The sequence below is a fragment of the Camellia sinensis genome, chromosome 9 (genome assembly GCF_055761805.1).
Source record: "Camellia sinensis isolate YWXY chromosome 9, ASM5576180v1, whole genome shotgun sequence".
NCBI classification, from domain to species: domain Eukaryota; kingdom Viridiplantae; phylum Streptophyta; class Magnoliopsida; order Ericales; family Theaceae; genus Camellia; species Camellia sinensis.
Genome location: NC_138969.1, coordinates 20698596 through 20719037, shown reverse-complemented (window position 1 = coordinate 20719037; position 20442 = coordinate 20698596). Strand labels below are relative to the sequence as shown.

The 20442-nt window shown below is 45.0% G+C and overlaps 1 protein-coding gene across 1 annotated transcript; it reads right to left on the bottom strand.

The window, feature by feature from the left end:
• Positions 1-8393: 8393 nt before the first annotated feature.
• On the bottom strand, positions 8394-9095 carry LOC114258391 (uncharacterized). Its single transcript, XM_028198345.2, has one exon. It carries the CDS (start codon positions 9093-9095, stop codon positions 8394-8396), a length of 702 nt encoding a protein of 233 aa, XP_028054146.2.
• Positions 9096-20442: the final 11347 nt, after the last annotated feature.

The following is a 20442-nucleotide window of genomic DNA, read 5'->3' as shown; positions in this document are numbered from 1 at the left end:
CGATCGCTTTGACGGCTCTGGAGACCCAAGGGTGCACCTCCACCTGTTTTCTGATATATTGAGGCCAATGGGTTTGACCACACTTAGAAGTTGTCTCTTTTTGGCCGAACCATGTTTGGGATAGTCGCAATCTGGTACGCGACATTGGAGGACTCTGTGAAACGGAACTGGAAAGAGCTGGCTGAGGCCTTTATTGCTCAATACTCCTACAACACACAGATCGATGTCATAAATCGTGATCTCGAAGTCACCCGCCAAGAACCAAAAGAGGGTTTCTCAAGGTTCATGACGAGATGGAGAGCCAAGGCTTCAATGATGACCATTAGGCCAACTGACAAACATTAGATTCGGATGGTTGTGTGCAACCTCCAACGCAAGCTCATGCAGAAGATGATCGTTCTGCCCTTCCCCACCTTTTCAGATTTGCATGAGATAGGAGTACAGATTGAGGATGCTTTGAAACAGGGCCTGATTGACAATGACAAAGAACAGCCCAGGAAGGCGTTTTCCCGCAGTTCGAATGTGACCACCAGTGGTGATGCAGCTGCAAGATCTTCTAAAGTTGGAATGGTCACCACCAAAACAGCCCCCCCTTTGTTGGTACATCCAATCCAAACCCCCGAACCTCAGACTATCTACCCCGGGGCAAGAGGATTTTGACCCCACTTTATATGCCTTTGTCTAAAGCTCTGGGGGTCGTACTCAGGAAAGGACATCTAAAACCGTTAGAACAACGGCCTCTACCCGATCCTCTCCCTCCACAGCATGACCCGACTAAGTACTTTGCTTTTCAATAACAAACCGGTCATGATACCGACAGTTGCGTCCGTCTCCGCCACGAGATACAAAATTTGATTGACAACAAGGTCATCCCCGCACCAGGTCCTGCAAAGTCTATCGACACTTGATCAGTGAACTTGTTGGGGATAATGTGATGTGATTAGGGCATGAACCACCTGCGGGCGGCGCTCAGTTTACTCCAGATGTGGCGTATGACACGCACTGTTTTGAATATTTGTGAATGTTGGTTTTTGTACTTTTTGACTTGGGTATTGAGTCAGTTTTGTTATGTCGTTTAGAGTCTGTCTCGCTGTATAGAGTCAGTCTTTTCATACTGAATCAGTTGGGTCTGTCTGGTTGTATCGAGTCAGTGCTGTTTTGTCAGAGTCGAGTGATTCCGGGGATGTTACCTCAGATGTCACTGTTTTGTTTTGTGTTTGTCTCTTTGCTTTCTTTTTGAGTCTGTTTCTGCCGTGGAGCCAGTTGCAACTGGGAAATCTGAATGAAACAGTTGTGGCTGTCATGTTTCGTACTTATTGCTGCTTTGAGCCAGTTGTGCCAATAGATCTGAATGAAAAAACAGTAATTCTCACACTCTTGTGTTTGCTTCTATCGTGTGCCAGTTGTGCCAGAAATTCTAAATGAGATGGCAGCATTTGACTAGAAGCTGTGTCTTTTCTGTGCCTTGAATTCATTGCATCGACCTAAGTTTTCCAAAACTTTTTTCGAAACATTGTGATAAAAACGAAGAGGAAGGAATTCCTCGGGTTTTGCAAAATTTGATCAATTGAGAGAAAGAGAGGCATGCTAAGCCCTTAATGATCGAGATCATGCTTGTTAATGTGAGTACTGAGAAGGATCCTGACTTGATCTAGATTGGTTCCGCACTGTCTTCAGCGTGAGCGATTTGTCATTTTCTTAAAAGATTTCAAAAAAAAAATTATTTTGCGCGATCCTGCGAAGACTTGTGTGGAATCGTTCTTGAGATTGTGCAGCCTGGGATCGCTCTCAGCCTCAAGACTCGACCCCTCATTGTTAAACCTTGGACTTAAATTCAAAATGTTTAATGGTCAACTACAACGTGACGCCTGTGTGGCCATATTCAAAGCAGCCCTCGAACAAGAGGCAAGAAAGTCAGATCAAGAAGACCAGATGTCATCAAAAGAAGCTTGCAAAGCTAGATCAGAAGCACCCCTAGAACTAGGGGCAATGAATTTCAAATGTGCTTGAAGAGCCGAAGATGGATCATTCCACAAATCAAAGAAGGTCGGCAAGAATGCCAAATCCCAGATGGAGGAAAAAAGAAAGTATTGCTGAAGAAAAACTGAGTCTCGATCCACAACACTGGGGGCAGATTCAGCCCCCCATTGGATGGACTCCAGTATCGTCAGCGAACAGCAGCCATTCTCCTGGATTCAGATGACTTTGGGATCTGAAAACCATTTGACATGGACAAAGCTACATTTTACCCTTGAGAGGCTCACTGGGCCAAAAACCTAGAAGGGTGACCCAAGCAAAAGTTAGAGCAAGAAAAAAAAAAGAGAAAAAGAGGAAAAAATGCAAAGAATGAAGAAAAGATGAAAAAAGAAAAGGAGAAAAGAAAAGAAAAGATGAAAAAAATGAAAAGAATTGAAAAGAAAAGAAAAACAGAGCTCGCAAGGTTGAAAACCCGGAAGGGCGGCCTTGGCAAAAGTCAGAGCGCAAAAGGAGAGGTTAAATACCTGAGTGTACCTTAACCCCGAACTACGTAAGGCTTGATTGCCATTTTTGGGATACGTAGGCAACTTCGTTCTAAAGTCCAGCCACAAACACTTCCAAATCAATTGTATCCTTGTAATAGTTTTGGTCATCTTTGCCTTCTCTGTATCCGAGAGCTTGGTTGTGACCTTCACTGTGAAGACTGATTACAACGCGCTGTGGTACTATCCAAACAAGGGGCAACTTTCCGTTGCCAATGCGCTGCGGTGCTATTCAAATAAGGGGCAACTTTCCGTTGCCATGCAACTCTCCTCAAACAAGGGGCAATTTTCCTTGGGATATGAGGTTGTGCATCTCAAGAGTAAGTTCCGTGCTCGTTGAGCAGTGGCTGTTTGCAAAAACAAATTTTGAGAATTCTTACTGAGGTTGACTGATCTCTAAAAATTATTCCATCTTTTCCAAAACTGGACCATTTCTTGGACCCAAAAAAGGGAAAATTTTTAGTGCTCATAACCTAACTTGCATGATTTTCAAATCAAAAATCGAACAAGTATGTTAATCTAACTCTCATATTGGTCAGAATTGTTTTAGTAGAAAGCAAAAACAAAAAAATGGTCAAAATGATGAAATAGGGGCATAGTTGAGTCAGGTGTTCTGTCTTTCTCCCGTTACTCTACTTGCCGAAAGGGCGCCGTATTCGCCAGAAAAGGGCACCACTGAAGCTGACCACAAAAGGGCTGAAAACTCTCTCAATCCTCCAAGCAATGAGGTATCAAGCCAAGTGCGAAGCACGAACCGGAATAGGACAACATATTCCACTCCCTTATCTGGACAGATCTAATCACGTCCAAACTCCCCAGCAGAGCATCGTCAACCGATGTCAGCTGCAGATTTGCTACACACCCAATTGTAGCGCAGCCCCTCTGTGGAAGAAACTCACTGTTGTGAACAAGAAGAAGAATCTAGTGGAATGCTAGGGGCAAGAGCCCACAGCTTTCTGTTTATCCATCAACCACCCAGGAGAGGGACAAAAAATGAGAGATTGAAGAATAGAGAGATATGCGCTGAGAGAAAAAGCGAGAAAAGGGTTTTGAGAGAAAAAAAAAGAGCTGAGTGTCAGAGTGATGTGAGAATCACAAATGAGAGAGGGTGGGAAACAATACCCGCTGAAACTGGCTCCCCATGTTCTAAGAGGTCTCTCATCTTTGTAACGCGTCTGTGTGTCGTGTCTTTTGTTTTGTCTCAATTCTTTCTTTGAGTCGTTTCGAGTGCTACTCGATGTGTTTAGGTTGTTTACCTTTGTTTTTCCTTTGTCGAGTCATTTTGGCTGTGGCCAGTCGTCGGCTCAATACCCCGTTAAGAACTCATTTCTCAATTCCAAAAAAATCATCTTGTGCTCAGAGTGCTGTGTCATTCTCCACATTTGTGCAAAACTGGATTTGTTCTTTCATAAAACCACAGGGTTCAACCCAGGTCATGTGAGAACAGTAAAACCAGGACCTATCTGAGGCTATATTGGTTTCGGACTGCAAAGCAAAAGGAAAGAGGGAAAATTTGGAGCATCTGAGATTGTTTCAACTTCTGCAAATTCCAAGACTGCATTCCAGGTGCACCTTCTTAGGCCTCGCCGTTTCTCTGGAGTATGAGTGTATCTCGACCCCAAGTGTAAGACTGTTTCAAAGCCAGAATGGCAATTAAAGCAACTGCAGATGTTATCTCTCGCCAATACAAACAGGGTGTGCCCTTTTTGAGCTGGGCGTGTTGCCAAGTCCTCCGAGAGGTAAATCGGAGGTTACGTTTGAATTGGTCTCATTAAGGTGTGTCTTTCCTTATTCAGTAGTTTACTTCAAACATGCTGTTGATGTTACACTGAAAATGCTTTGCTATGCACCGTTCTCTTTGCATTGTTATGCACACTCTGCCTGCATTGTTATGCACCGTCCAACTTGCATTATCATGCACCTCTTTGACTTGCGTTATCACGCACGTTCTACTTGCATTGTTATGCACAATTCAATCGCATTGTTATGCACACTCTTAGTTCCGAGACACTGGGATACGTCCCAACGTTTTTCTCTGTTCTTGAAACACCGGGATACGTCCTTATGTTTCTTCTTCCTTCCTAGACACGGGGATACGTCCCTACGTTTCTCTCTTCTTTTTGAAACATCGGGATACGTCCCTACATTTCTCCTTCCTTTCGAAACATCGAGATACATCCCTACGTTTCTCTCTTCTTTCCGAAACACCGGGATACACCCCTACGTTTCTCTCTTCTTTCCGAAACACCGAGATACGTCCCTACGTTTCTCTCTTCTTTTCGAAACACCGGGATACGTCCCTATGTTTCTCTCTCTTCCCTGAGCACTGGGATACGTCTCTATGTTTCTCCCTCTTTGGTTAAGAGCATTTGGAATACGTTCCAGTGCTTGAACCACTCTAAAACAACGGGATACGTCCCTATGTTTCTCCCTCTTTGGTTAAGAGCATTTGGAATACGTTCCAATGCTTGAACCACTCTGAAACACCGGGATATGTCCTTATGTTTCTCCCTGCCCCCTTTCCTCACACGATTTCAGCGTGTTTAGACTTCACCTTAGATTGCATTGTCTTGCACTCGCATACCTTACTTGCATTGTTTTGCATTTTAAGTCGCCTCGGTCTGGCGAGACCTTAAACCCGCTCGGTCCGGCGAGACCTTAAATACGCCCAGTCTGGCGAGACCTTAAATACGCTCGGTCTAGGAGACCTTAAATCCTTCGAAGGTGCGAAACCTTTGGCGTCTGCATTGTCATGCATGATCCTCATCACGCATTGCTATACGCACCTTACATGCGTTGTTATGCATCTTCCTCATTTGCATTGTCATGCATCTCAGAAGTCGCGCATTGTCGCGCATTTCAAAATCATGCATTCTCATGTATTTAAAAAAAACAACAATAAAATCATGCATTTTTATGCATCTCAAGCCGCGCATTGTTGCGCATTTCGAAATCATGCATTTTCATGCATTTCAAGCAACTTGTGTTGTCACGCATTCCAGACAACATGCATTTCAAAAAAAAAACACATGCATCATTTGCATTTCAAAAAAAACATGCATATGTCATGCACTGTAAATAGCATGCATTATCATGCATTTTCATGCATCTGTCATGCATCCACTGTATATAGTGCATTTGTCATGCATTTCATCGTAAATAGTGCATATGTCGTGCATGCATTGTAAATATTGCATATGTCATGCATTTCATTATAAACTGCATATGTCATGCATTCACTGTAAATATTGAACCCAACCATTGCATATTGTATTAATTGCATTGTAGATTGCATGCATCCACTGCATCACATCCATCTATGGCTTGCGCCTTTTCATGTTGAGCTTGGTCTGGTATGTGTCCATATTTTTCTCGTTGAAGCACAATTCTGCATGTGTACGCGCCTATTCCACTGCTGATATTGTGGTTTGAGGGTTGCGGCACCTTTTCTGTGTTAGACATGGCTTGTATCTGTACATGCCTTTCCTAGGCAAGATTTGGTTTGGCCCACACGCCATATCCATTGTATATATTACATTGTAGTGTAATTTTCGCATCCAGCATTAAGGTCATGGTCTTTCCTCAGCGGGTCACTTCCCCACTTATGTCATTCCACCCAATTACTTGTTCTTGTGTCCGTCTACATCACTCATAGTTCTGCATGTGTACGCACCTATTCCATGCTTGTATGTTGGTTTGAGGGTTGCGGCACCTTTTCTATGGTAGACAGACTTTGCATCTCCATCATCTCTTTGACAAGGTGATGGAGATGCAAGAGATGATGGTCCGAGGATCGAGATGCAAGAGATGAAAGTGCATACTTGGTTGAGCCTCACTTGTTTGTTTGATGAAAGTGCATGCAAGAGATGAAAGTGCATACTTGCATTTCTATGGAGATGCAACCATGGTTGAGCCTCACTTGTTTGTTTGATGTGCATCTCATTTGAAATCAAAGTGCATACTTGGTTTCTTGGGCCATCACGCATTGAAATACGCGATTGGTGGTCCGAGAATCGAGAAACATGTCCCTTTAAGTCACAAACATGATAAGGGATGTGTTGGTGCACACATTTGCTTGAAATGCATTGCCATGCCTTGTTTTTCCCTCTGCTGCTGTCGAAACAGGTTCTGTAGGAAGTTTGGGCCGGTCGGCTACACACAGTGCCGACCGAGCAACAATTTTTGGCCGATATCTCCACAGGTGGTCGATGACCATTCCCCATGGCCGGCGACCATTCCTCATAGCCGGTGGTGTTCCACAGCACTCAGAGAAGCAACCTTGGAGTTTGTTCAATTTTCAGAGGTTCCAAACCGTAAAAACAAAGGCAACTCGTGCATGGCAGTGGACTTCCGAACGGAACCAAGCATGCATTACATTGGGCCCTCTTCCTGAGGCTATTTACTGTTTTATTAGATTAGTTAATTTGCTTAACTAGTTTAATTTGTCGGTAATAATTAATTAGCTTGTAGGTTAATTAATTGTATTATTCTTTTGGTCCCTCAGAGCGAGGGCGAATTGGTAATAAGTGTGGGTGAGTGTGTGTATGTCTTCCAACCCCCACTTCTTTCTCTTTTTTACTTACCTGCTTTCAATGGTTAGTATTAGGGCATATTTAAATTAGCATACCTTATGCTATGCATGCGTGCATCCATATATTTGTCATGGCGCATCATACTAACTGTATTGTATTTCAATTCCAAGTTGAATATGTGTTAGTTGTAGCATCATCATATGCCATCTTAGAATAGCTGGGCCTATTGTAGTTGCATCTTGGATGTGTTGCGTTAGCCATCTTAACATGAACTAGGGTCATGCATATGATTATTAACTAGTTTCTGTTTTGGCTTTGAGTACTCGGTCAGCATTTACGTTTTAGCATCCTTGCATGAGTGTAAGTGTTGCCATGATAGCATGCTTACCATGTGGCTATATGCTTATGTGATATAACTGCACGAATGCCTGTGGGTGAAGGTTGGGTTGTTTGAATTGGGATAATTCATCGAAATTCGTATTTTAGTCTACTCGCGAGTAGCAAAATTCAAACCATCTTCCAAACAAACGGAAATGCGATGCTTTGTTACGACTTAAGCAATTTAGTCTATACTTGTTTTGTTGTGCGCATCACGTATTAAATCTAGGCTAATAACCGGAATAAGAACGCATAATGTTTTTCAAAACTAGATATCATGGTTAGTAGAGGCCGATCTTCAGATCGGGCGAGAGGGGGTGCTCATAGCTGACCTTCTCCAATCATACCCAAGTTCCCGAGCCGAGGCAACTTTAGTGATGACGGACACGTGGCCTTAGGCAAACGAGTCAGGGTTTCCTAAATTCCACCAAAATAAAATATTTAGGAGGCGACTCTGTATCTCGCAAAGCAATCCATGTTTGGCACTTCTTTGCAAAAATCAGTTTTCCAAAACGATTTGTCGGATTTGTACTTTTTGGTTCTGATTTAGAATCGTGACAATTTGAGTCCAAACTGTAGTGAGCCCAAAACGAACAGAACGACATTCATCCTCCCGGGGCGTTTGGGGACGTCTACACTCTCATACCCTTGTCTATGTGCTGGTCCAGATGCCCAGCTGCCACCAGCTCCTCCAAACGTTGTTTGGGCGGCACACAGCCCTTCATTCGGTGCCCCTTTTCTTCATGGAAGGTACAGCGATACCGCAAGTTGAAGCCCCTCTGTATGTCTTCCAATTTTGTCAGCCAATGCACGTAGGGCTCCCCTCGAATCTCATTTAGGATGCAGATAAATTGGGATCTTAAAGCCAGTGGTGATGCCGACTCGTGCTTTCAACTTCCTCTTGGCATCTTCCTCTTCACTACGAAGAGCGTTAGCTCAGTTGTTTCTACGACTTTTGTTTCTATCATTGCGGTTTAAACTGCGATGTTAGTCTAGCTCGGTCATTAGGGCAGTTGTCCACCTGCCCCACCGAGTGAACCTTCCCTGCCACTCTTCTATCCGCCGCAACCATATTTTCCTTCTCAGTTGCGGTGGCGGTGGCGGCATCATCTTCTACTCGGGTATGTTCGTTGATCTGCTGCATCAAGGACTCCATGGTTGTGGGCTGGTCCATCGTAAGTGAGTCTCGCAGCCTATGTCCGATTGGGAGACCTTGTTTGTATTGTGCTATCACGAGATTGATGGGGCAATCGATGATCTCATTGTAAGTTTCCCAATACTTGGCATTGTATGCCTTCAAAGAACCTCCAGATTCAATCTTGATGCTCAACAGATGGCCAACCTCCTTCGGTGTTCGAGTGTTGGTTTTGAATCTAGTGACAAAGACCTCTACTAGTTGTTGCCGCTCCTCGATGCTCCCCTTCGGGAGTCTTTCGAACCACTTCAGGCCTAGTTCTCCCAAACTTGCTGGGAATAGAAGACACATCAAGGCGTCATTACGCCGGTGGCGAGCCATTACTTGCCAGTAATGACTCACGTGCATGTACTGATCCATTTTGTCGTTGTACAGTGTGAACTTAGGTTGGTGGAATCCGGCAGGGAGTGTCATGCTCTCGATCTCTGGGGACAGTGGGGTAGCGGTAAATCTTGCTAGCTCTCTATCCATCGGTGCTGGGGCCATCATTCTAGGCGTTGCCATTGCCACTTCCTCACTGCAATGGATTTAAGGACTCAGCCTTTGCAACGCTGGCAATCTTTGGGTCTCTCTACGGCGAGCTCGCTCCTCCAATACATCCCCCAGGTCTCCCGAATGGGCAGACTAAGAGTATTTTGACGTCGTCGACGGACATGAGGGACGGTAACTACTATCGCGAGTGTGAGATCTCTCCACTCGTGGATCAGAGTCTCCAACTCCATAGCTTCTGGAGATAGAGAAAGAGGGTGTCCCATCTTGGCGATGACTGTCAGAGCGACGGAGTGGGGTGCACTCACTGTGGTTGCCCACTCTAGCAACACCCTTCCCTTTGATCTGGCGCTTCAGCATATCCATTTCGGCCGCCATCTTCTTAATGAAGGTGCCTTGGTCTCTAAGTTTGTGTTCCAAGCGCTGAGCATGTGACTCTCCTCATTGTTGTCGGCCCTCTGGATTCTTGAAGTGTTCAGCGCTCCTTGTGCATTTATCTGGCGCACTTCCAGAAAAGGTTTCCAGGTTCGCCATAGTCGGAATAGTGGGAGGGCCATCTCTCCATCAGACAGACTCTGGTGTGATACCATCGACAATAGACAGTGGTGCTTCGTCGTTGTTAGCCATGGAAACGGTTGAAAAAGCTTGCCCAACAAGGTTTTTCTATCAAAGAGTTCCTACAGACGGCGCCAATTGCACAGGGGTGAAATTTTCTCTATTCTCCGTACTCCTTGAATCCAAGCTTCACGTGACGTCGCCTGATGTGAAAACCAAAAGATGCTGAGCTGCCCAGCGGTGTGCTGCCGGATAAACCCTCCGATGATCAAGTCAACATACTTAGAGAAGAAGAAGAAGAAGAATAGAGAGCACTTTAGTGTGAGAGAGTTTGGAATTCCTTCTAATTGCTTACCTCTAACATCTCTCTTCTCCTCTTTTTCTAGGCTAGCCATGCAGCCTCAGAGATTATGGGTGCACTACCTCTGCTATCCTTCTTTAGGTAGGCGGTTGTGCTCCCCTCTCTACCTTTCGTACACGTGTAGAGACCAAAACCTCCAAACAGTGTTTGTCGAACTGCCAAACGGTATTGACGCATTCCAGGAGTGGATTTTCTCTGCTTTACCATTGGTCCAGGTGGCTTACACTACTAGGCTATCACTTGGAAGAAACAGACACCACAACGAATTGGAACGGTCGAGAAAAAATTAAGCGGTCCATTGGGATCAACTGGCCGTAGGACGCGCGGTTTGGCATCTCGGCCTCGCCCCGCTACCTCGTAGGACTCCTTGGCCCTACGTCAGTCCAGACAGTTCGTAGTTCGGCCCAACGCATCAGTACGAATTTAAGCAAAATTTCATTTTAGCCGAAACATTGCTCGATCGGCTTGCCCGGCCCAACTTAATGGGTCGGGCCAGCCGCGTTGGTTCAGTTCGGCCAAGTTCATGGTCCTTGGCCCTAGCGAGGCACAACGCCATATCCCACGCTGACGTAGCTCGGCCTAATTGTTTGGCCCATATCTCCCTCTTAATTGCCCCTTCATCCCATCCGAGCTAAGTGTGATTGGAATTACTACTCCGGCTAAGTTATCCAATTTGGTCGGCCATTGAGGATTGCGCCAGTAGTTTTGTCATCAATCAATCAACTATACTGACAAACCATCTTTTCAACGCCACGTGGCCTTCCCTAACTGGTTCTGTGTGTACCTATAGTTGTCCACATTATACCAAAGATTTGAAAAGTTGCCGCCAATTCGGTTTCCCCCATATATACACACAGGAAGCCCAAAAACCCTCGTCATTATTCATCTCCGTTCTACAGAAACCCTAAGCTTCAGACCTCCAAGCTTCTGTCACCAGCGTCGTCGCTGTTGTTGTTGCTTTTCCAGTCGTTTCAAGCTATTTCTGTCCTCACGAAGGCCTCAGTAAGGGTCGTGGTCGACTGGGTCCTGACTTGGCATCCATACTCTTAAGTTTTTCTCATTTTCCTTTATATTCTCCATTGATGTTCTTCGTGTTCTTAATTTTTGTCTGTTTCGTGACTACTAAAATATCGCCTATGCCCTCTTCGGGGATTAATATCTATGAGCATTAGGCCAAATCGAAGCCCTAAGTAGCAACGGGGCTTCCTTGCCCCTTATTTCCCTTGATTACTGTAGGTGGTTCTGGATTTAGGATGAATACTGAAAACTCTAGGTAGAACCGATCAAAAACCCACTTTTAGATCTAAAAATAGGGTTTAGCCGAGCCAGAACAGGTTCGAGGTCCTCCCTGTGGGAGGATCGAACCGAGATAGGAACGAAATACAGCACCACAACCAGTCAAATGGCCCAGAATCTCAGACCGAGCTAAAAAAATTCCTCATAGGAGCCGTGCAAGTTATGCCGTGCTAATACTTGGACTTATTTTTTAATAGTGCAGAGCAAACTAGGACCGACCAAGCCCACTCAGCATAACTGTCGGTGAGGTTCAAAGACCGGGCAAACAATCACCTAATTTTGACTGAGCTATAATCAAAATTACCCAACTAAATAAAACTGGGATAGATGGGGAGGTACCGGTTTATAGTTAATTCGCCTGGGGCAATGGCCGAGTTTCGTAGAGAATACAATATTCCAGATGACGTCCACTTAGAGCTGGCCAAGAAAGGAGACGCTCCCTGGGGCAAATTGGACAAATGCCCTTTCACGGTGGTATCCATTGTGGAAGACAGCCTACGCTTCCCGGTCCAACCCTTAGTCTGCAAATTTTTGAGGCAGACTAGGCTGTGCTCGACCCAAGTCTCTAAAAACACACACAAAATAATAAACGGCATGACTGCGCTGAATAGGATACTCCGCCTGAATCTCAGCCTCATCGAGATATTCCATCAATACACACTTAGCAAAAATAAAGGGGGGTTTTGTTGGTATCTCAAAGTTAGGAAAGGCCAAGCAAACCTTATCGAAGGTAACTTGGATAAAGAGACAAACGATGATGATTTCCTGTGGGTGTCCAGTAATGACGAGGACAACAAAACACCCATGCCGGGCTGGTACATAAGAAAAGATGTTAGGAGTGCTGGTGAGCACCTTAGCATCTTACCTTTGCTTTCTTGTTGCAGACTACAGACTCTTGGCCGACGATTACTCTCGCACGAACCAAGAGGCCACAAGGATTGCATTGTGGCATCCGACCGAGGAGCGAGAGACTCAAAAATTGCTCAGTTACGAACCAAGTTACCGTTACACAGTGCCGCGCAAGAGCAGGCTGACCGACTTCCTTCATGTCCCCTCTCCAGAGCCGGACCCAAACCTTCCGCCAATCAAACTTGTACCATTGACAGAAGAACAAGAAATGGCCAAAATCTGAGCCATAAAGTCTATGATCACAGGGGGGCCAAGTGACTCATAACCGGTTGGAACGACAGGACGTCGAACATCTAGGCCTACTGTGCAAAAGGGGCCCGTGCTAGCTCTTGCCAGCGTGGCAGCTGCTAGTCGATCAGGAAAAAGGCCAAGAAAGGAGCAAGCCGAGTAACGCCTTGTTGACGAAGATTCGACCAAGCTACCATCGACTGAACAAGGAGGGCAGACTGAACAACCGCTTTTCGGGCAATCCGCCCATTCCACTGCCCTATAATTTGGTCACCCGAGTTAAAATACAAAGGCCGAGCAGCGATGGAGGCAGACTCCGTTTACGCGAATAAGGACCATTCGCTCGGCTTTAGCATGACCAAGGGTTTGCTTCTCCCTGCGGACATGAAGAAGCATAAGGAACTGTCTTACCTAAAAGTCCTCTGGTCAGCCGCAAAATCGGTTGTTCTGTAAGTGATCGAGTTATTGTACTTCGAAGTTATCGATCGATTTCTCATACTAACTTCTACCTTGCTGCAGGCCGCACAAAAAAACTGTTTGGTGCACGAACGTATGATTGATGTGCTACAGAGTTTGAGGGAGGCTATCGCAGATAACAAAGCCAAGACGGCTGAGCTGGAGAAGCTGAAGACTGCATACAAGGCAATGTTAACACAACGAGATCTCCTGGATGAGAAGTTAGCGAAGGCCAAGGAGGAGAAGGATAAGGCCGTGCAGGCCAAAAATAAGAGATATCTGGCCAAGCTACCCAAGCTTCGCGCCATCCACAAGGCTAAGCTAAAAAAAGAAGTGGACGACACCAAAGATCGGGGATACGCTGACGACACCAAAGCCGGTGTCCGAGGTGTTCAATAACCGCCCGCCTACCTTCATTACCTCCTATATGCAGGCATATGCTGCTGCCATGCAGTAGAAGTTGATAGACGATGCTAAGGAGGCCAGTGCGGTCGATGAGCCAACTCTACAGCCAACCGAGAAGACCCCACTGCCAACCATATTGAAAGAGGCAGCGCCGAGCAGTGAGCAGAAGCCTTCAACCGAGGAACAAGGAATGGACTCTGGCGCTGAAACCGCACAGAATGTGGTAGAAGAGGTGATGGGCAACCTGGAGGACGCTGTAGATATCGAGTAAGGCGTAGCTAGGCTTATGTTTGTCCCCTTCTTTTTTTTTTCTTTTTTTTTGTATTGATGTAGCTAGCTACGAGCCCCACTTTTGTAATCAGGCTTTATCATGAACGAAAAGTGAACATTTTCCTCGCCATGTATGCAAATTTTTGTTTGCACTATGGTTGTCATTTTCTTCGATTTGGCTGAGATAAAATCTTCTTGGTGCATTCTAAGCGTAATGGTCTTAGTTTAACAAGCAAACTCATCTTGGTTTAAAATATTAATTGTACACAACACCAACTATTTGGTAGGCTGAGCAAGGTCAGCTCGGTTTAAATAAGAGCTCGGTAAAGACACCAACATTTTAAGCGGGCGAACAATGTCAACTCGGTTGCAATATAAGTTGGGCGAAATTGATTCTGTTTGTGCAGTCCGGCGAAATCAGCTAGGTGGGTGAGCAAAATCAGTTCTACATCGGCGAGCAAGAAACAGGTCGGGTAATCATGAGCGAAATCTGCTCTTCAATTGGTGAGCCAAAATCAGCTTGGTCAATGATGAACAAAATCAGCTCGATGTAATGAGCAAAATCTGCTCTTCATCGGCAACCAAGAAATAGCTTGGGTAATTATGAGCAAAATCTGCTCTTCAATCGGCGAGCCAAAATCAACTCGGTCAATGATGAGCAAAATAAGTTTCACAAAGCCGAGCAAAAATCAGCTCAAATAATTATGAACAAAATTGGCTCAGCTTAAATACAATTTGGGTAAAACACTAACTGTTGGACGGTTGAGCAAGTTTAGCTCGATTCAACAAGCAAAATCAGCCCATAACCGGATAACCGCTCATTTTGCAAAAGTTATCCCAGTTTTGAACACTTGCCCCTGGTGGTCATAGCAACTTAATGTCATTGTAACATTTCCGTGTAGAAATGCGAACATAAGAGAAAGAAGGGGTCATCTTCTACTACATGTTACAGATTACACCCAATGCCAAAAGGCCAAGTTACAAGAAGCACAGAAGTAGAAAAGATTACATTTCAAAAGTAAAATATCTTAAGATTGGCCGCATTCCATTGTTTGGGGATAGCTTTGCTATCTAAGTTTTCCAGGTGGTATGCCCATTTGCCTGTAAGCCTAGTTATCTTGTATGGCCCCTTCCAATTAGCTCCTAATTTTCCCTCGCCAAGGATCACTGTGTTGCCCACTACCTTCCTCAAGACCCAGTCTCCAACCTTGAATAGCCTAGGATGCACGGTCTTGTTGTATTTCTCAAAGAGCTCTTGTTGGTAAGTTGTTATGTGGATTAGAGCCCCGTTCCCTTCTTTCTTCGGCTAGGTCAAGCTCCAAGGCTACAACTTCATTGTTCAAGTCTAGTTGGAAACTTTCAGATCGGATGGTTGGCATGCCAATCTCCAATGGTATGACTGCCTCCATGCCGTAAGCCATGGCAAATGGAGTTTCCCCGGTTGAGCGCCTTGGTGTAGTGCGGTATGCCTAGAGCACATTGGGAAGTTGCTCAGTTCACTTCCCTTTGGCCCTCTTCAATCGCTTATTCAGCCCGTCCAAGATGGTTTTGTTTGAAGTTTCGGCTTGACCATTTGATTGGGGGTAGGCTGGTGTGGAATTGTAGAACTCAATCTTTAACTCCTTGCAAAACCCGCGAAAGAGTTTTTCGTCAAAATGAGTGCCATTATCTGAAATGAGAGCTTTTACGATGCCAAAGTGGGTGAGGACATTCTGCCAAACAAATTTTTTAACATCTTTTTTCCTTGATGGTGGCCAATGGCTTGGCCTCTACCCACTTGGTGAAGTAGTTGGTAGCAGCGATGAAAAATTTGCGGTTGCCTGGAGCTGCTGGAAGAGGTCCTACAATGTCTAGCCCCCAAAGCGCAAATGGCCAAGGACTTGTAAGGAGGAGCAACTCGATGTCCAGTTGGTGAATCTGGTGAGCGAATTTTTCACATTTTTCACATTTGCGAACATATTTCTACGCGTCGGCCTGCATGCACAGCATCAACCCCCAATATGGCTTCCGCAGATACCTTCATCAATCTCGAAGAGAAAAGCTTCAACCTTACTGGGGTGGACACACTTCAGGTATGGCCCAGTGAAAGATTTCTTATACAAGGCGCCAGATGGAGAGAGCCAAAACCGCTTTGACTTGGCCCTTATCTTGTTGGCCTCTTTCTTTTCAATTGGTAGAATTTGATATTTTAGGAAGGTGATAATAAGATCCATCCAGGATGGTCCCAAGTCAGCGTAGAATACTTCGGGCACCTCCGGTTCCTCAATACTCGGTCAGGGTAAGAATTCTATTGTAGACACCCCATTTTTGACCGTCCTCAAGACTTGGACGTCACCGTTTGAACACCCAGTGAGCATCCATGTTTGTGTTCGTTTGGAGTTCCTGGAGGTCTCGGCTACGCGCCTTGCCTCAGGATCTCTGAACTCGACTGTTTAGTGTCTGGTTTTGCACCAAACACTTGTGTTTTACCTTGGAGGGGTAGGGAATGCCTTTTGAGGCATCCCCACACATCACCGGCCATGGCCAGAGGCCACCGGCTAGTGTTTTGATGCCATCGGCAATGTATATTGCCGGTCGGCATTCTTTGTTGCCAGTCGGCACTCCATTTTGACAAAATGGCATTTTTGAGCAGCCGATTACTGTTCATCTGCTTTTGCAGATATTTTAATACAACTGTATGGCATTTTGTTCCCCTCCATACACGTGTATGGAGGGATGGACTTCTTGTTAGCTTACCTTGTAAGCTTTACAAGATTGGCTCCTCTATAAGAGGAGCCCTCCCCTCTTGGCTCTAGGTTAGACATTTTAGAGAGAAAAGTTGTGTGAGAGCTCTGGTTTTAGGTTTAGGGTTCCATACATATTCTATCTCTATACCTCTCTCTCATTTGGCCTTTGTGTGTGTATAAGTGTGTTTGTGTCTTACTATTGCACACAAACACATAGTGTTACACCTTTCCTTGGTTTCTTGAAGGACCAGAGGTTGTTCTTGAGGTTCTTGGGCTGTTTTGAGCACAAAGAAGCTGCTGGAGCTTCATTGGTGAAGAGGGTCTTCAAGGGTAAGAAGTTGTCCCTTTATTCCCCATTTTTGCATACTATTTTTTCCTATCTTAGAACTATTTTTGAGCTTAGTGTATAATTAAAAAAAGTTCTATTTTTAGGCCCTCTTAGTAGTTTGTTTAGAGTGTTTTGTGGTTTGGAGGTGTTTGACCCCTCCTAAGCCTTGTAAGGCTCCATTTTGTGCTATTTTGTGTATGCTCCGAGACTTTGGTGTTTGGGCCTCCTCACCACTGAAATCTTGAGGGATTTCAGTGGTAAGGATGGTGCCTTCAAGTCCCAAGAAGGAGAGGGCCACCCCCTCTCCTTGTTACCCTTGAAATGGACCATTTTTGGCCTCTTGAGGGAGCACCTAGCTAAGCTTCTTGTTGACCATGCCTTGGCTGTTTTTTGCGCTTATTATGTCATAATATGCCTTTGTTTTTTGTTGGTTTTTGTACACCATGCATGCTTAGCATACCTACCTTGTAATGCCACTTTGTTGCCTTAACATGCCTTAGGTTGTAAACCCTTGTTCTAGCATGTTTTAGGCTTAGCCTTGTGAAGCTTTTGTGCTTATCTTGCCATGTTTAAGGTCTGTCCATAGTTGTTTGGGTCGATCTTGGCATGCTTAGTATAGCCCCTTTACATTTTTGGTTTGTTGGCCTTGAGTGTGTGAATGTATAGCATGCATCCTTGCCTTAATCTAGTGATTTGGGACCATTCGCCATGTTATTTCAATCCCTTTAACATGCTTGTATGCTTGCCTTGGATGCCTCTTTGAAGCTTTGAAAGCTTGTGTAGCATGCTCCATGTTTTGGCATTTGTGCATGCCTTTGAATTTAGGTCAATTGTATGCCATCTAAGTGATCTTTAGGCCTTGTCTTAACATGCTAAAATTCTGTTTTTAGTCATTTAATTCATGCCATGTGTGGTTGCACTAAGTGTAGTTCAATGCTTCTTTGGTGGGCCTTAGGAATTGGACCATATTTGCATACACGTGTGCGTGTGTTTTGGGCCTCATTTCCTTGGCTTTGGCCACTGTTTTGGGCCTAATTAGAGCTGCCCAAATCATGTTTAAGTCCGTCACTTGCTTGCTTGCATGCTTACCTTGCATGCTGTTTGTATGCTTGCATGCACATCTTGCATTCCCATGTTGCATCCTTAGCTTGCATACCTAGGTTGCATTGCATCTAGCATGCATGTCTTGTTCCTTGATCTAGCGATAGGAATTGGGCTTTGGTTTGTTGGTTTGCATTGCATTTGACATCAAAATGTGCACACTTGGTCCCTTGGGCCATCACGCATGGAAATGCGCGATTGGTGGTCCGAGAACCAGGGAGCATGTCCCTTTGACTCACTCACATGATAAGGAACACGATTGGTGCATATATGGCTTGAATTGTATTGCCATGCAAAGTCCTGTCCTCTGCTGCTATCAAACAGGTTCTGCAGGCATTCTCTGCCGATCGACTTCATAGAGTGCCGACCGGCAATAAACTGGCAGCCGATGGATTCATTATGTGCCGATGACCACCAGACCACTGCCGGTGACCATTCTACTCAGCCGGTGGTGTCTCCCAATGTCCAGAGAAGCAACTCTGAGACTTTGACAGTCTTCGGAGGAGCAGAGCAGGGAAAATAGAGGCAGATTGCGCATGGTAGTGAATTCCCGAGCAAGACCGAGCATGCATTGCATCGAGCTCTCTTCCCAAGGCGGTCTACTGTGTTTCCTAGCTTAGTTAATTTGTTAACTAATTAGGTAATTTGTAATAATTAATTAGCTAGGATAGTTAATTCATTATTCGAACTGTATTATTCTTTCAGTCCCTCCAAGCGAGGGTAAACTTGTAATAAGTGTGGCTGAGTGTGTGCATGTCTTCCAACCCCCACTTCTTTCTCCCTTTTACTTACCTGCTTTGATGGTTAGTAATAGGTCATGTTTAAATTAGCATACCTTATGATGCGCATGCGTGCATCCATGCATTTGTCTCGCACGCACCGGGCTCGGTACATCATGCTAACTGCATTTGTATTTCAATTCGAAGTTGAATACGTGCATCAATTGATTGCATTTCACATCCCATGCTTAGGTTAGCCGAGCCTACTCTAATTGCATCATGTATGTGTTGCATTAGACATTTAAACATGGACCTGGATCATGCATTGCTTACTAACGAGTTTATTGTTTTGGCATGGAGTACGATGTAAGTATTTTCATGTTTTAGCATATCGCATGCATGTGAATGCTATCATAACAGCATGCTTACCATGTGGCTAGATGCTTATGTGATAAACTGTTTGAATGCCTGTGGGTGAAGGTTGGATTGTCTGAGTTGGAAAAACTCGTTGAAATCCGTATCTTAGCCTACTTGTGAGTAGCAAATTCCAAAGTGTTTTTCAAAACAAACGGATATGCAATGCTTATTTCCAAATTAGGCAATCTAGTCTATACTTGTTTTCTGTGCGCATAACATAGTAATTCTAGGCTAATAATTAGTTTAAGAACACATAACGTTTTCAAAAACGGATATCACGGTTAGTAGAGGCCGATCTTCGGATCGGGGGAGAGGGGGTGCTCATAGCTGACCTTCCCCAATCGTACCCAAGCTCCCGAGCCAAGGTAACTTTGGTGATGACGGACACGTGGCCTTTGGCACCGAGTCAGGGTTTCCTAAATTTCCCCATTTTAAAATATTTAGGTGGCGACTCTGTATCTGGCAAAGCAGTCCATGTTTGGCACTTCTTTTCAAAAAAATCTGTTTCTCAAAACGATTTGCCGGATTTGGACTCTTTGGTTCAGACTTTGAACCGTGACACAAATCGAGTCTGAACTGTAGCATGAAGGCCTCTCGCGGGCGCGTCTACAGTTTCTGGCGACTCTGCTAGGGATTTAGAGAGCTTGACTCGAACTCGTGATATCTTATTTTGATTCCATTTATGTGTTTCTTTGCATTGCATGTGTATCGGTGTGCCTAGGAACACAGTGTTTGCCATCTGCCATTCCTAAACGGTTTACCGGAGGCTTGTCTTGTCAAGGCATGACCATAAGGCTGACCGGTTATGGGCTCTGACAGTATGGGAACACAAACCCCGATTTTACCGGGGCACCGTTTTCGACCATTCGACCTAGTGCATATTCGGATCCATAGTGACCATTCCAAGTTAGGACAGGCTCCTTACCCGATGTTAGGTTGTTTGAAAACTGCTGCATGCATAGTGAAACCCTAGCTCCTGACAAAATAGGGCATGGAAACCCTACCCCACCATAGGGGTGTTTTGGCTCTCTTTACTTGTTATGTGCTTTTAGAATGTATCTCTACAGGAACGTACATATCAGCTTACAAGTTTCAGTATCAGACCTGAGGGCATCAGTGTCGGTTTATGAGAATCAGTTATCTGCGGGTATCAGGTTCAGTTTTGGGGACAGTGATTTCTGGGGAACAGTGATTAGCAGTAGAGTATGGTTGTTTAGCTACACCCGTGTTTGATCCATTTGGGCTGAAATGCTGCTTGCTGTCTCTTTCAGTTCGGACAGCTGGTACAGGATAGCTATTGTTCCCCCTTGCTGAGGCAGGACTTGTGATGACGCAGAATTCAGAAGAGATCGTGGTTATGACAGCTGCATTAGAGCAAGGGATCACTCTGCAAAGTGAGACCAATATTGATATGCCACATCAACCCAGGTCGCCTATCGCGCACCTGGTCTGGGCCCCCCATCTATACCAGGCTCGCGAGCCTACTACATTTGAACTAATGGGGATGATAGGTGATCTCCAGACGTCTGTGGCGGATCTCGCCTACGGAATGTCAGCT

Excerpts from the sequence above, each read along its gene's own strand:
- LOC114258391 (XM_028198345.2), bottom strand. The coding sequence starts at position 9,095 with ATGGATAGAGAGCTAGCAAGATTTACCGCTACCCCACTGTCCCCAGAG.